Source organism: Entelurus aequoreus, linkage group LG01 (genome assembly GCF_033978785.1).
Source record: "Entelurus aequoreus isolate RoL-2023_Sb linkage group LG01, RoL_Eaeq_v1.1, whole genome shotgun sequence".
Lineage (NCBI taxonomy): Eukaryota > Metazoa > Chordata > Actinopteri > Syngnathiformes > Syngnathidae > Entelurus > Entelurus aequoreus.
Window position 1 is genome coordinate 55,010,834 of NC_084731.1, and position 12,646 is coordinate 55,023,479.

The window sequence follows — 12,646 nt, forward strand, 5'->3', positions numbered from 1 at the left end:
GTAGAATCGTAATAAATAAAAATTGAGATGGATGAGTGTGAATCAATTTTTTTTTCAAACACCCTCACTGTGTATTTTCTAAACTTGTTTATCTGTGCATGCAACAAAAGATTCCAAGCACTTATTTTTTAGCTAATCAAAAATAAATACAATATTTATCAAATAGAATACTAAAAGAAAACCAAACATTTGTAAAAGCAAGACTATCAACAATAATAATAATACTACTATCAATGATAGTTATTTAATGTTTTTGATCCAAAAATTGATTCTCTGATAATACATTTATTTTATTCATTTGTATTTTTAATAAAGAAAATAATATTTGGCCAAAACAATATATATTGTATTTTCTTTAATCAATTCCTGAAAATTATTAATCGATTTAAAATCGTAATAAATAAAAATTGCGATTTGGATGTGAATCGATTTATTTGAGAACACCAACTGTGTATTTTCTCAACTTTAATATTATTTGTGCATGCGACAAGATATTCCAAACATTTATTTTAAATCATCAAAAATAGAAACACAAATATCTGCTTGTCACCTTGACTTACGTTTTCAAAGTTATCCATCAGTCAAAATATAACAATCAAACACAATTGCCTATGGAAATTGACTAACGGGGCTACTATACATTTATATTATGTTCTGGTACAAGCGGCCATAACTTCAATGTGGCCCTCACTAAAAACGAGTTTGACATCCCTGAAATAAACCGTTTGTTGTGCAGTTAGTTTGCATAGCTGAAGTTTAGCTGCATAATTAGCTTTGGTTGTGTGGATCGGACAAATTGTACACAAAAAAAGAAATGTTTGCACAGTAAAAATTTGTTGTGCATCATAAGGATAGCGCGACAAGAGCACACACACACACACACACACACACACACACACACACACACACACACACACACACACACACACACACACACACACACACACACACACACACACACACACACACACACACTATAACAAACCTGCAGTGAAGAAGCAGACGAAAGAGACTGAAAGACAAATACAGTAAAATCAGTTCAAAGAGGTCAAATGACACTTTATGAAACATGTCATACATTGCAGTTGTATGAATAAGACAAGAGTTACGATCCCAACGGTAGAGCAGGGCTATTAATGTGGTCCACTTAGATTGAAACTCAGAAAACAGGAATGTGTGAGTTGGCTGGAAAGGAATGAATGTGTTTTTTCAATTGCTTACACTGTACAGAATCTTACTTCCTTACTTTTGATCTTTTTCTGTGTCACACATTAACGTTAATTGTAAGAATATGCTCAGTAACTCCCTGGAAAAAAGTCTGAAATATATGCACGCACATCAACAAGTGGCTCCAAGCTGCTTAGCAAGTCGGAGCTTTTCTTCCTTTCACTCACACATGCCGGGATAGAGATGAACGACACATAGACCCGCTGGGTAAATAAAACAAAAAATCATACCAGGAAAAATTGTTGCTAAATTTAAACTAATGGTAATCAATAAGGAAGAGTCATCAAAGCGTATGTGTATGTATATGTTTACGCCTGTTGTTGTTTGCAACTGTGTAAAATTAACAACTTTCTACTTCTTTTGAGAAGTCACCTTAAACACGTTGTGTGTAAATATATATATATATATATATATATATATATATATATATATATATATATATATATATATATATATATATATATATATATATATATATATACAAACCCCATTTCCATATGAGTTGGGAAATTGTGTTAGATGTAAATATAAACGGAATACAATGATTTGCAAATCATTTTCAACCCATATTCAGTTGAATATGCTACAAAGACAACATATTTGATGTTCAAACTGATAAACTTTTTTTTTTGTGCAAATAATCATTAACTTTAGAATTTGATGCTAGCAACACGTGACAAAGAAGTCGGGAAAGGTGGCAATAAATACTGATAAAGTTGAGGAATGCTCAACAAACACTTATTTGGAACATCCCACAGGTGAACAGGCAAATTGGGAACAGGTGGGTGCCATGATTGGGTATAAAAGTAGATTCCATGAAATGCTCAGTCATTCACAAACAAGGATGAGGCGAGGGTCACCACTTTGTCAACAAATGTGTGAGCAAATTGTTGAACAGTTTAAGAAAAACCTTTCTCAACCAGCTATTGCAAGGAATTTAGGGATTTCACCATCTACGGTCCGTAATATCATCAAAGGGTTCAGAGAATCTGGAGAAATCACTGCACGTAAGCAGCTAAGCCTGTGACCTTCGATCCCTCAGGCTGTACTGCATCAACAAGCGACCTCAGTGTGTAAAGGATATCACCACATGGGCTCAGAAACACTTCAGAAACCCACTGTCAGTAACTACAGTTGGTCGCTACATCTGCAAGTGCAAGTTACATCTCTCCTATGCAAGGGGAAAACCGTTTATCAACAACACCCAGAAACGCCGTCGGCTTCGCTGGGCCTGAGCTCATCTAAGATGGACTGATACAAAGTGGAAAAGTGTTCTGTGGTCTGACGAGTCCACATTTCAAATTGTTTTTGGAAACTGTGGACGTCGTGTCCTCCGGACCAAAGAGGAAAAGAACCATCCGGATTGTTATAGGCGCAAAGTTGAAAAGCCAGCATCTGTGATGGTATGGGGGTGTATTAGTGCCCAAGACATGGGTAACTTACACATCTGTGAAGGCGCCATTAATGCTGAAAGGTACATACAGGTTTTGGAGCAACATCTGTTGCCATCCAAGCAACGTTACCATTGACGCCCCTGCTTATTTCTGCAAGACAATGCCAAGCCACATGTTACATCAACGTGGCTTCATAGTAAAAGAGTGAGGGTACTAGACTGGCCTGCCTGTAGTCCAGACCTGTCTCCCATTGAGAATGTGTGGCGCATTATGAAGCCTAAAATACCACAACGGAGACCCCCGGACTGTTGAACAACTTAAGCTGTACATCAAGCAAGAATGGGAAAGAATTACACCTGAGAAGCTTAAAAAATGTGTCTCCTCAGTTCCCAAACGTTTACTGAGTGTTGTTAAAAGGAAAGGCCATGTAACACAGTGGTGAACATGCCCTTTCCCAACTACTTTGGCACGTGTTGCAGCCATGAAATTCTAAGTTAATTATTATTTGCCAAAAAAAATAAAGTTTATGAGTTTAAACATCAAATATCTTGTCTTTGTAGTGCATTCAATTGAATATGGGTTGAAAAGGACTTGCAAATTATTGTATTCCGTTTATATTTACATCTAACACAATTTCCCAACTCATGGAAACGGGGTTTGTATATATGCACATATATATAAATATATATACGTACAGTACTTTAGGATTGTCAAAGTTAACGTTGTAATAACGCGTTAACTACAAATTTCAAGAACGGCACTAATTTTTTTATCAGGCGATTAACGCGAACACTTCCTTTTTGACCCTCGTAGCTGGGGGAACTTGGCTGCAGTTCACTTGCTACTGATGAGCCACAAGCGAGCAGAAATAGACAAAAGAAAGTCTACCTTATGGAAATATCAGGTTCAAAGCCATAACAAGTTGTTCTCCGATAAGAAAGGACAATTTTTCGCCGTGAGAATGGACGACATCCCCTGCAGCAAACGCCTTCTGTGTTCAGATTACGATTACGGTGCAGTGATAACATTTAGATTGTTACTGTGACTGATTTAGTAAGTAAGATGACATAAAAGTTAAACAGAAATGAAAGACGGTCGGCAGGATGTCGAAAGGAGACTTTTTTTTTTATTGCAAACAGTCGATCCTAAATCAAAACATGTCAAGACAATCACACACTTTTCCGTCTTCAAAATAAAAGCGCTACGCTATGCATCCGGTTTAAGTACATTTAGGGTTTCTCCTTAAAGTACAGCTTCATATTAGCCGCCATACCTAACAAAATAAAGTAATGTATCGTAGCGCCTATCACATTCAAATATTGCAGTTTCACTACATTGCATTCTTTTTTAAAGCATATTCTACAACATGTTCCACCTTTATTGAGCATATTCAAGCATAAAAATTGCTATATTGACTAAAAAAATCAACAAAACGGTAGAATTGGCCATTAGACTTGACTAAAGCATAATCCAGTATCGTGGTCACTGATTGGCTCAGCCTCAGGCAGCAACACTACATTGGATTAAAACACTTTTCAAATAATTGGGCGGGCCCCGAGCCCCCGGGGAACATGCATTATCAGTACCATGCTTCAAACTGCACTACAAAACATGCTGATTGAAGACATTAATCTTGATTCCCTCATTTTGATAACAAAAGAAATCAGCTCAAATGGTTCTACTCATTTTTGTTTTGTAGTATAAAGTGTTTTATTTATTGTGCTCCTGGGCTAATGTTGCTGATCAATTTGAATGTATTATTTATTTTATTTCATTTTTCAGTATCAAATGTTCAAGTCAATCAGAAGATGTTTTTAATTTAAGTAAGGATTTTTTTAAATTTCAGGTAAATGGATGCACTTTAAATCTTTTCTGTTAAAGTATAAAAACATTGTTCATAAAGTTATTCTTTGTTGTAAGTTGATCCACATTTCTTTCTTTTTTTGTTTCAATGGTAATAAGGATACAATGTTATGCAGAGGTGTACTTGTAACAATTTCATAGACAAGTTATACTCTTTATAGTTGCGGTGTAGAGTGGGGGGGGGCGCTAAATGTTTTCTTTTCGACTTAAAGTATACGATCAAAAGTCATCTCTCGCCACATAGCGCTTTAAATATTGCAGATTCACCACATCGTTATTTTGTTGTTGCTTTTTAAAGCGTATTTTACATTATTGTTGTCCTAAATTAAGCATTGTAAAGCATACAAATTGCTAAAAGAACCAAAAATATCAATACTGCAGTAGTATCGGCCACTAGAGGAGACCAAACCAATCAGAGCGGGCTGTTCAGTATCAAGGCCACTGATTGGCTCAGCCTCAACAGCATTACTAAATGGCCCGCCAAACATCACCCAAATAGGCTTGATGGAACCATAGACATCTTATAAGTAGACGCAGCATAGAGCGCTACTGCCTACTGGCGCTGACGAGACACGGGCCCGCCATCTTGGAGTGGTGATCCGCTCCACTCAGTGCAATTCAGTTGGCAGGAGCAATGAACTGTCAGTGCATTTAATGAATCTTACCTCACTGAATACCACTGATTTTCACGCGTTTTTTTGTCATACCTGTAGCTATGATAAAGGACACATGCTTTGGCGTGTTTTATTATTCATAGTTTGCTTAACAGTAATAGAATATTATTATACGCTATAAGTGACCAGACGTCCGAGATCAAAACTGGGAATATAATCCCAGAGAAGGGGGAAAAAAACGGTCAGCTATTTTTAATTCAAGAAACAATATGATTAGGTTATATATACATGCGTATATCCTACATAAACAATGTATGAATACATTAGATATCTATATATCTTAGGGACCTATAGACTGTATCTCTGTTGCTGCAGCAGCAGAGAGTTTATTCTGTCTTGACACTTTATATTGATATTTTGTATTACATTCTTCCCTTAAATGATAAAGTTTACAGTGATTGTTTTATGTATTTTTTATGTATGTCGCTTTGGATAAAAGCGTCTGCCAAATACTTAAACATAAAAACTGAAAGTCTTTATATCAGCTAAAACCACCAATCTGTTTCACTGGATTCAGAATAAAACCAAATTCTGTCTTAACCAACAATGTTAGTATTTGAATATTGTTACTTGAAGACTTATTCCTGGTTAAAATTATACTGTTAAGAAAGTATTGTCTTATACTGTGCCTAAAATGAGAATGCATCATAATCAGTGGCGGCTGGTAAATTTTGTTTTAGGTGTCCAACCATCCATCCATTTTCTCCCGCTTGTCCCTTTTAGGGTCGCAGGGGGTGCTGGAGCCTATCTCGGCTGCATTCGGGCGGAAGGCGGGGTACACCCTGGACAAGTCGCCACCTCATCGCAGGGCCACAATCATTTATTTCAACTTTATGTTATTCAAGTATGACATTTTTAAATGTAATTAATTTCATTGACAAGCAATTCTATTATGGGCATACTCTTGTTTGCTAGCTGCTATGACTTCAGTACTATTGAATATCTTTGCTCCTTCTCAACTCTGTGGTAATATTCTTTTCAAAAAATACAACCAATAGTACGTTAATGTTAAATCTTACTTGTGAAAAGTAATCCTCCGATTCCTATTTTCAACAGTCCGCTCATTTGAGCAGGAAAACGCTGAACACCAGCCTGGCATCTTTGTTTTCTACCAGTCAACTGTCAGTTTAGGCAGCTCGCCGGGTCCTCATCACCACTTCAAGATGGCAGCCAAATTTCTCGCGTCACAGCAGCCAATGCTGCGTCTACTTATAAGATGTCTATGGATGGAACCATTCCAAACAGGGTTGTTCATGAATGCAGAATCCCCGCCACCCCGCAGGGGGAAACAGCGAAGCATTTGTGTCACAATGCAGCAGCAGTGGGTGAGTAGAAGAAGAAGACACTATCGACCCTGAAATTATCATTTTTAATCGCGAAAATCTGAATTTTAACAGCGACTGGAAAACAAAGTATAAATGTATTGAAATTTCTGACTTTGATGTCTTTTGTATTCATGGTCGTGTTGTTTTTTGCTGTTTAACTCTGACGATCAAATCTCGTTTAATACATGTAGCGCTGAATTTGAACAGTACAGGGCAGTACACCTTTGGTTTAATTGTGTTGAGCCCCATGTCTGCAATGTGTCGCACTCCCGCCTCCTCTGTGCCCTGTGAGCGGGTCTTTTCTACAGCCGTAGAAATAATAACTAAGAAGAGACGACTGAAGTGTTGATAACAACCAAACCTAAACCCCCCCCCCCCACCCCCCAACCCCCCCACCCCCGCCCCCCACCCTCCTCTACATCCCACACCCCGGATTGTAAATAATGTAAATACTTCAATGTATATACTCTGATGATTAACTTGTGTGATGACTGTATTATGATGATAGTATATAGAGAAAATCCTCAGTGCTGAACTCTGTAGAACTCGCTGACAACAAGCTATCCATACACTTGGGTAAAACGAAATCCATCCTATTTGGGTCCCACATCAACCTTAAGAAAGTCAATGACTTCACTATAAAAGTGGGTGACATTGTTATCACCAGGAAAGATGAGGTCACCTACCTAGGTTCCATTCTAGAGGCTAATCTTTCCTGTGATAAAATGGCAACCAAGGTAATCAAAAAGGTCAACCAAAGAACGAGATTTCTCTACAGAATCTCCTCTCTGGTCAACAAAAGCACCATGAGGATTCTGGCGGGAACTCTCGTTCAACCCTTTTTCGATTACGCATGCACCTCCGGGTACCCTAGCACCTCCAAAACCCTCAAATCTACACTCCAAACATCCCAGAACAAGCTAGTCAGATTACTTCTAGACCTCCACCCCAGATCCCACCTCACTCCTACCCACTTCTCCAAAGTGGGCTGGCTCAGGGTGGAGGACAGAGTAAAACAACTTGCTCTGAGCCTAGTCTATAAAATCCGCTACACCTCCCTGATACCGAAGTACATGTCAAACAACTTCCTTAACGTAAATGACCGCCATAACCACAACACCAGGGGGAGCTCCACTAACCACGTTAAACCCAGATTCCGATCTAACAAAGGTCTAAACTCATTCTCTTTCTATGCCACATCAATGTGGAATGCGCTCCCAACAGGTATAAAAGAAAGGGCATCTCTATCCTCCTTCAAAACCGCAATAAAAGTTCACCTCCAGGCAGCTACAACCCTAAACTAACACCCTCCCCGGATTGTTAATAATCAAATGTAAACAATCAAATGCAGATATTTTTTCTTATGCCTTCTGATCTCTCTCTCTCTCTCTCTCTCTCTCTCTCTCTCTCTCTCTCTCTCTCTCTCTCTCTCTCTCTCTCTCTCTCTCTCTCTCTCTCTCTCTATGCCCACTACTTGCTGTCCATATCCTACCAAGTCAGACCTACACTGTTCCAATATCCATTTCTCTGTTCTCAATTGTTGATGACTAAGGATAACAACCAAACCTAACACCCCCCCGACCCCCCTCCACACCCCGGATTGTAAATAATGTAAATAATTCAATGTGATTATCTTGTATGATGACTGTATTATGATGATAGTATATATCTGATAGTATATATCTGTATCATGAATCAATTTAAGTGGACCCCGACTTAAACAAGTTGAAAAACTAATTTGGGTGTTACCATTTAGTGGTCAATTGTACGGAATATGTACTTCACTGTGCAATCTACTAATAAAAGTTTTAATCAATCAATGAAAGAAATCGTCTAAAATTAAACAAGTTGGAAAAACTGTTTTTTTAAATAAAAATGTGTAAAAAATAAATTTAAAAAAATCCCAGTCCACAAGCATCCTCATTCACAACACGTTCTCTTTCCATGTTCACATTTTTTATTGACTGTATCTATAAAAGATTAAAATATATTTTTATTTAAATGAAGATATGAAATAATCTTAAATGAAATACAATGACTTGGTTTATATTATTGTATATACTAGGTCATAAAATCAGTGTCAGTTGACTGTAGGGATTTTTAATGTCCAGCAGATGTCAGTATTTAGCAGAGGTGTGGACTCGAGTCACATGACTTGGACTCGAGTCAGACTCGAGTCATGAATTTGATGACTTTGGACTCGACTTGACAAAATGTAAAGAGACTTGCAACTCGACTTAGACTTTAACATCAATGACTTGTGACTTCACTTGGACTTGAGCCTTTTGACTTGACATGACTTGCTACTTTCCCCAAAACCCAAAGATTAAAAAGTTATTTGGGAGCGCGCCGCTCCGTATTTTTCATTTTCTTCGTCTGTGTCTATCAGCGTGTTGTTCCTGTCAGCTGGTGTGCTCTCAGTACAACAGCCAATCAAATTAGATCTACGCTGTTTTCATCCCACAGCTCTCATCCAATCAAATTGCAGGACAACCAATGAAGAAGAATTGTCAAACAATGCGGCAGTGAGAAACAATTATGCCAAAGTTAATTTCGTTCGGGTATTAAAACTACGACTCGGTCAACAAAAAACGAATAGCCCTATGCAAATCATGCGGTTCGAATATTATAGACGGAGACGTAACAACTTCCAACTTCGTTCGACATTTGAAGATGCACAAAGAAGGGTAAGTTTTGAATGTAAGCTAACGTTTATTGGCTAAGTAACGTGACTTTTATTTGCTGTGTAGTTAAATCAGTGAGGCTGTAAACTCACTGCTAACGTTATAACCATAGACATCTTATAAGGGTACGCAGCATCGCGCGCTACTGCCTACAGGTGCAGACGAGACGCGGGTCGGCCATCTTGGAGTGGTGATCCGCTCAACTAGTGCAATTCATTTGGCAGGAGCAATGAACTGTCAGCGCATTTAAATTATCTTACCTCACTGAATACCACTGATTTTCACGCGCTTTTTTGTTATATGTGTAGCTATGATAAAGGACACATGTTTTGGCGTGTTTTATTATTCATAGTTTGCTTAACAGTAATATAATATTCTTATAAACTATAAGTGACCAGACGTCCGAGATCAAAACTGGGAATATAATCCCAGAGAAGGGGGGAAAAAACGGTCAGCTATTTTTAAATTGAAGAAACAATATGATTAGGTTATATATACATGCGTATATCCTACATAAACAATGTATGAATACATTAGATATCTATATATCTTATAGACTGTATCTCTGTTGCTGCAGCAGCAGAGAGTTTATTCTGTCTTGACACTTTGTATTGATATTTTGTATTACATTCTTTTACATTGTTTTATATGTATTTTTTATGTATGTCACTTTGGATAAAAGCGTCTGCCAAATACTTCAACATAAACATATATAAACACCTGGAAGTCTTTATATCAGCTAAAACCACCAATCTGTTTCACTGGATTCAGAATAAAACCAAATTCTGTCTTACCCAACAATGTTAGTATTTGAATATTGTTACTTGAAGACTTATTCCTGGTTACAATTATACTGTTAAGAAAGTATTGTCTTATATTTTGCCTAAAATGAGAATGCATCATAATCAGTGGCGGCTGGTGAATTTTGTTTTAGGTGGGGCTGAAAGTTTGTAAACCAAACCCCTGTAAGGGCGTCATCCTCCCCCAGAAGATTTCTTTGTGATTTTCACATACAAATATTAAAGATCTTTGCTCCTTCCCAACTCTGTGGTAATATTATTTTCATAAAATACAACCAATAGTACATTAATGTTAAATCTTACTTGTGAAAAGTAATCACCCGATTCCTATTTTCAACAGTCCGCTCATTTGAGTAGGAAAACGCTGAACACCATCTTTGTTTTCTACCTGTCAACTGTCAGTTTAGGCTGCTCGCCGGCTCCTCATCACCACTTCAAGATGGCGGCCAAATTGCTCGTGTCACAGCAGCCAATGCTGCATCTACTTATAAGATGTCTATGGTTATAACGTCATTGCAAACACGGCAATCTGTTGCATCCACTGCAGTTCGCTACCTTATTCATACTTTTTGTCAAGTGATTTTTTTTAAGCAGGGTTGCATGAGGTACCTATACATTACGTTACGTTAGTCAATGTATCACACACAGTAACGTAACGTTAGACGGCGATCAGCAGCACCGCGTATTTTAGCCACCTACAAAAACACAAACATAGTCAAATAAAGGTCAGTTAAAATGTATACTATATTAAGAATATGTGAACATATTGCATAGGGCCCTGACATCTAAAAAGTACAACTCTGTTAATTGTTTTGTTCATGTTTTTGTTATGTTTTTCATATGTACGCACACATCAACACACACACAGTATGAGATGAGATCAATGAGATAAGGTAAGAACAGGATAGAAATTGCTGTGGAACTAGTTACAATGCAATATGCCATGGAAATACAATGTTAACACTTTTGTGCAAATAAGTACAGTTGCACTTGTTTTTTCAAATGTGTTTATTCTGTAAAGAAATGAGTTAAATGTTTAAAATGACTGGATAATAGTGCTATTATGAAGTGCAATGTCAGCACTATTTTTTTCCCTGCAATTTCAAATGCACTTGTTTTAATAAATAAATACAGCGTTTTAAAAGCATACACAATCTGTGTAAATATATTAGTCTGTGGTTAAAAGGACTTGAAAGGACTCGAAATTCAAAATGCAGGACTTGGGACTTGACTTGAGACTTTCCAGTCTTGACTTTGGACTTGACTCGGGACTTGCCTGTGTTGACTCGGGACTTGACTCGAGACTTGAGAGCAAAGACTTGAGACTTACTTGTGACTTGCAAAGCAATGACTTGGTCCCACCTCTGCTACTTCCAGAAATAAATACTGTGTCACTAAATACTATTTAGTGACACAGTATCGCCACAGTATCAATACAGTTTTGCAATGTGTCGAAACGCTTCATGACGCCTCATCAACCCATCACTAGTTAAGACCCATTAAGTTAGGTATTCGTTAACTTATCAGTGCTTAAGGAGCGCGTTCCTGTTCCTGTTATCAAGTTTTTTTTTCCTGGCCTCAGACTGAGGCTCCCCACCCACCCCATTGGATCAACTTTTTTTTACTCATCTTGAATGGGTCTGTGCTGAAAATGAAATTTATTTAACATGTGCAATGACAATAAAGTATCCTCCCTTCTTTCCTATTAAACTTTCAAATTAGCCCTTGTGCCTTTTTCAAAAACATTTTTTCCCACTCAAATGCCGATAATTTTGTGACAACCATGGCATTCCTGTGATGGGGTCAGTTGTCACATGATGTCTGTTCACACATTCCAAGCCAACACTTCAAACGATTCTGGTGATGAGCAAAAATAACCAATCTACTTACGCAACAAATCAAACTTACTGTGGATGAAGAGCCCAGCCCGAAAAACAAAGTCCTCCCAGTAGGTCTTCATCTTGCTTCTTTGAATGCTACCAAGACAGTTTTCAGTTTGGATAATGTCCCTGAGAGGAGAACCCCCCAAAAAAGTCAGTCTTGTTTATCCAGCCGCAACACCAGCATGGCTTGTCAAACCTTTTGTGTTCCCAGAGACCCAATTGCAGTGGCAGACGTACGTACAGACAGAAATGAAACCTGACACAAGCAGACCCCTCCTCTCAGAACTGGACCAGTTTTTTTGTTTTTTTTATTCTGACTTTTCACATCTAATCATTTCCATTCTCTATCATGGCCACTGACTCAGTCCGCCAGACACATTCAAAACACGTTTTAAATTGTGGAATGTGAGGCATGTTCTCTGTGGTATTGATGGAATATTTGACTAATGCTGGCAGGAAAATGAAAGTTGCCATTGATCAAAGGCTTCTGCTTTATCACTAAAGAAATTCCCGACAGTCTCTGCTATCAACTCACGCCTATGCAAACTCCAAACACAGTTTGCAGGAATGTTTCGAGCACAAAGGGTTAAATGTATTTTTTTATTTTGACCGATGTTATGTAAAACAGCGACATCGTGTGGCGCAAAACCAAAAAATATAACTGTACTCAAATTGCAGCTGCATTAGATCAGTAGTTAAAAATAATGAAATAGTTTAAAATTATATAAAGTAAAATGTATAGGCGAACCCAATTAAATATTCTCGTTGTGTTCAGTGCACCGTTTTCTGGTATAAT

The 12,646-nt window shown here is 37.8% G+C and overlaps 1 protein-coding gene across 3 annotated transcripts in view; it reads right to left on the reverse strand.

Annotated features, from left to right (window-relative positions):
- LOC133654621 (matrix remodeling-associated protein 8-like) overlaps positions 1 to 12,082 on the reverse strand; it is a 73,631-nt gene extending 61,549 nt beyond the window's left edge. For 2 of the 3 annotated variants that reach the window (XM_062054756.1, XM_062054758.1), the window contains exons 1-2: positions 11,876 to 12,082; positions 986 to 1,012 (exon numbers count right to left, since the gene is read on the reverse strand). In XM_062054756.1, coding sequence (XP_061910740.1) covers positions 986 to 1,012; positions 11,876 to 11,927 — 79 coding nt within the window. In that variant the 5' untranslated portion in view covers positions 11,928 to 12,082. The remainder of the gene's footprint in view (positions 1 to 985; positions 1,013 to 11,875) is intronic. The other variant, XM_062054757.1, reaches the window with a different exon arrangement.
- Positions 12,083 to 12,646: the final 564 nt, after the last annotated feature.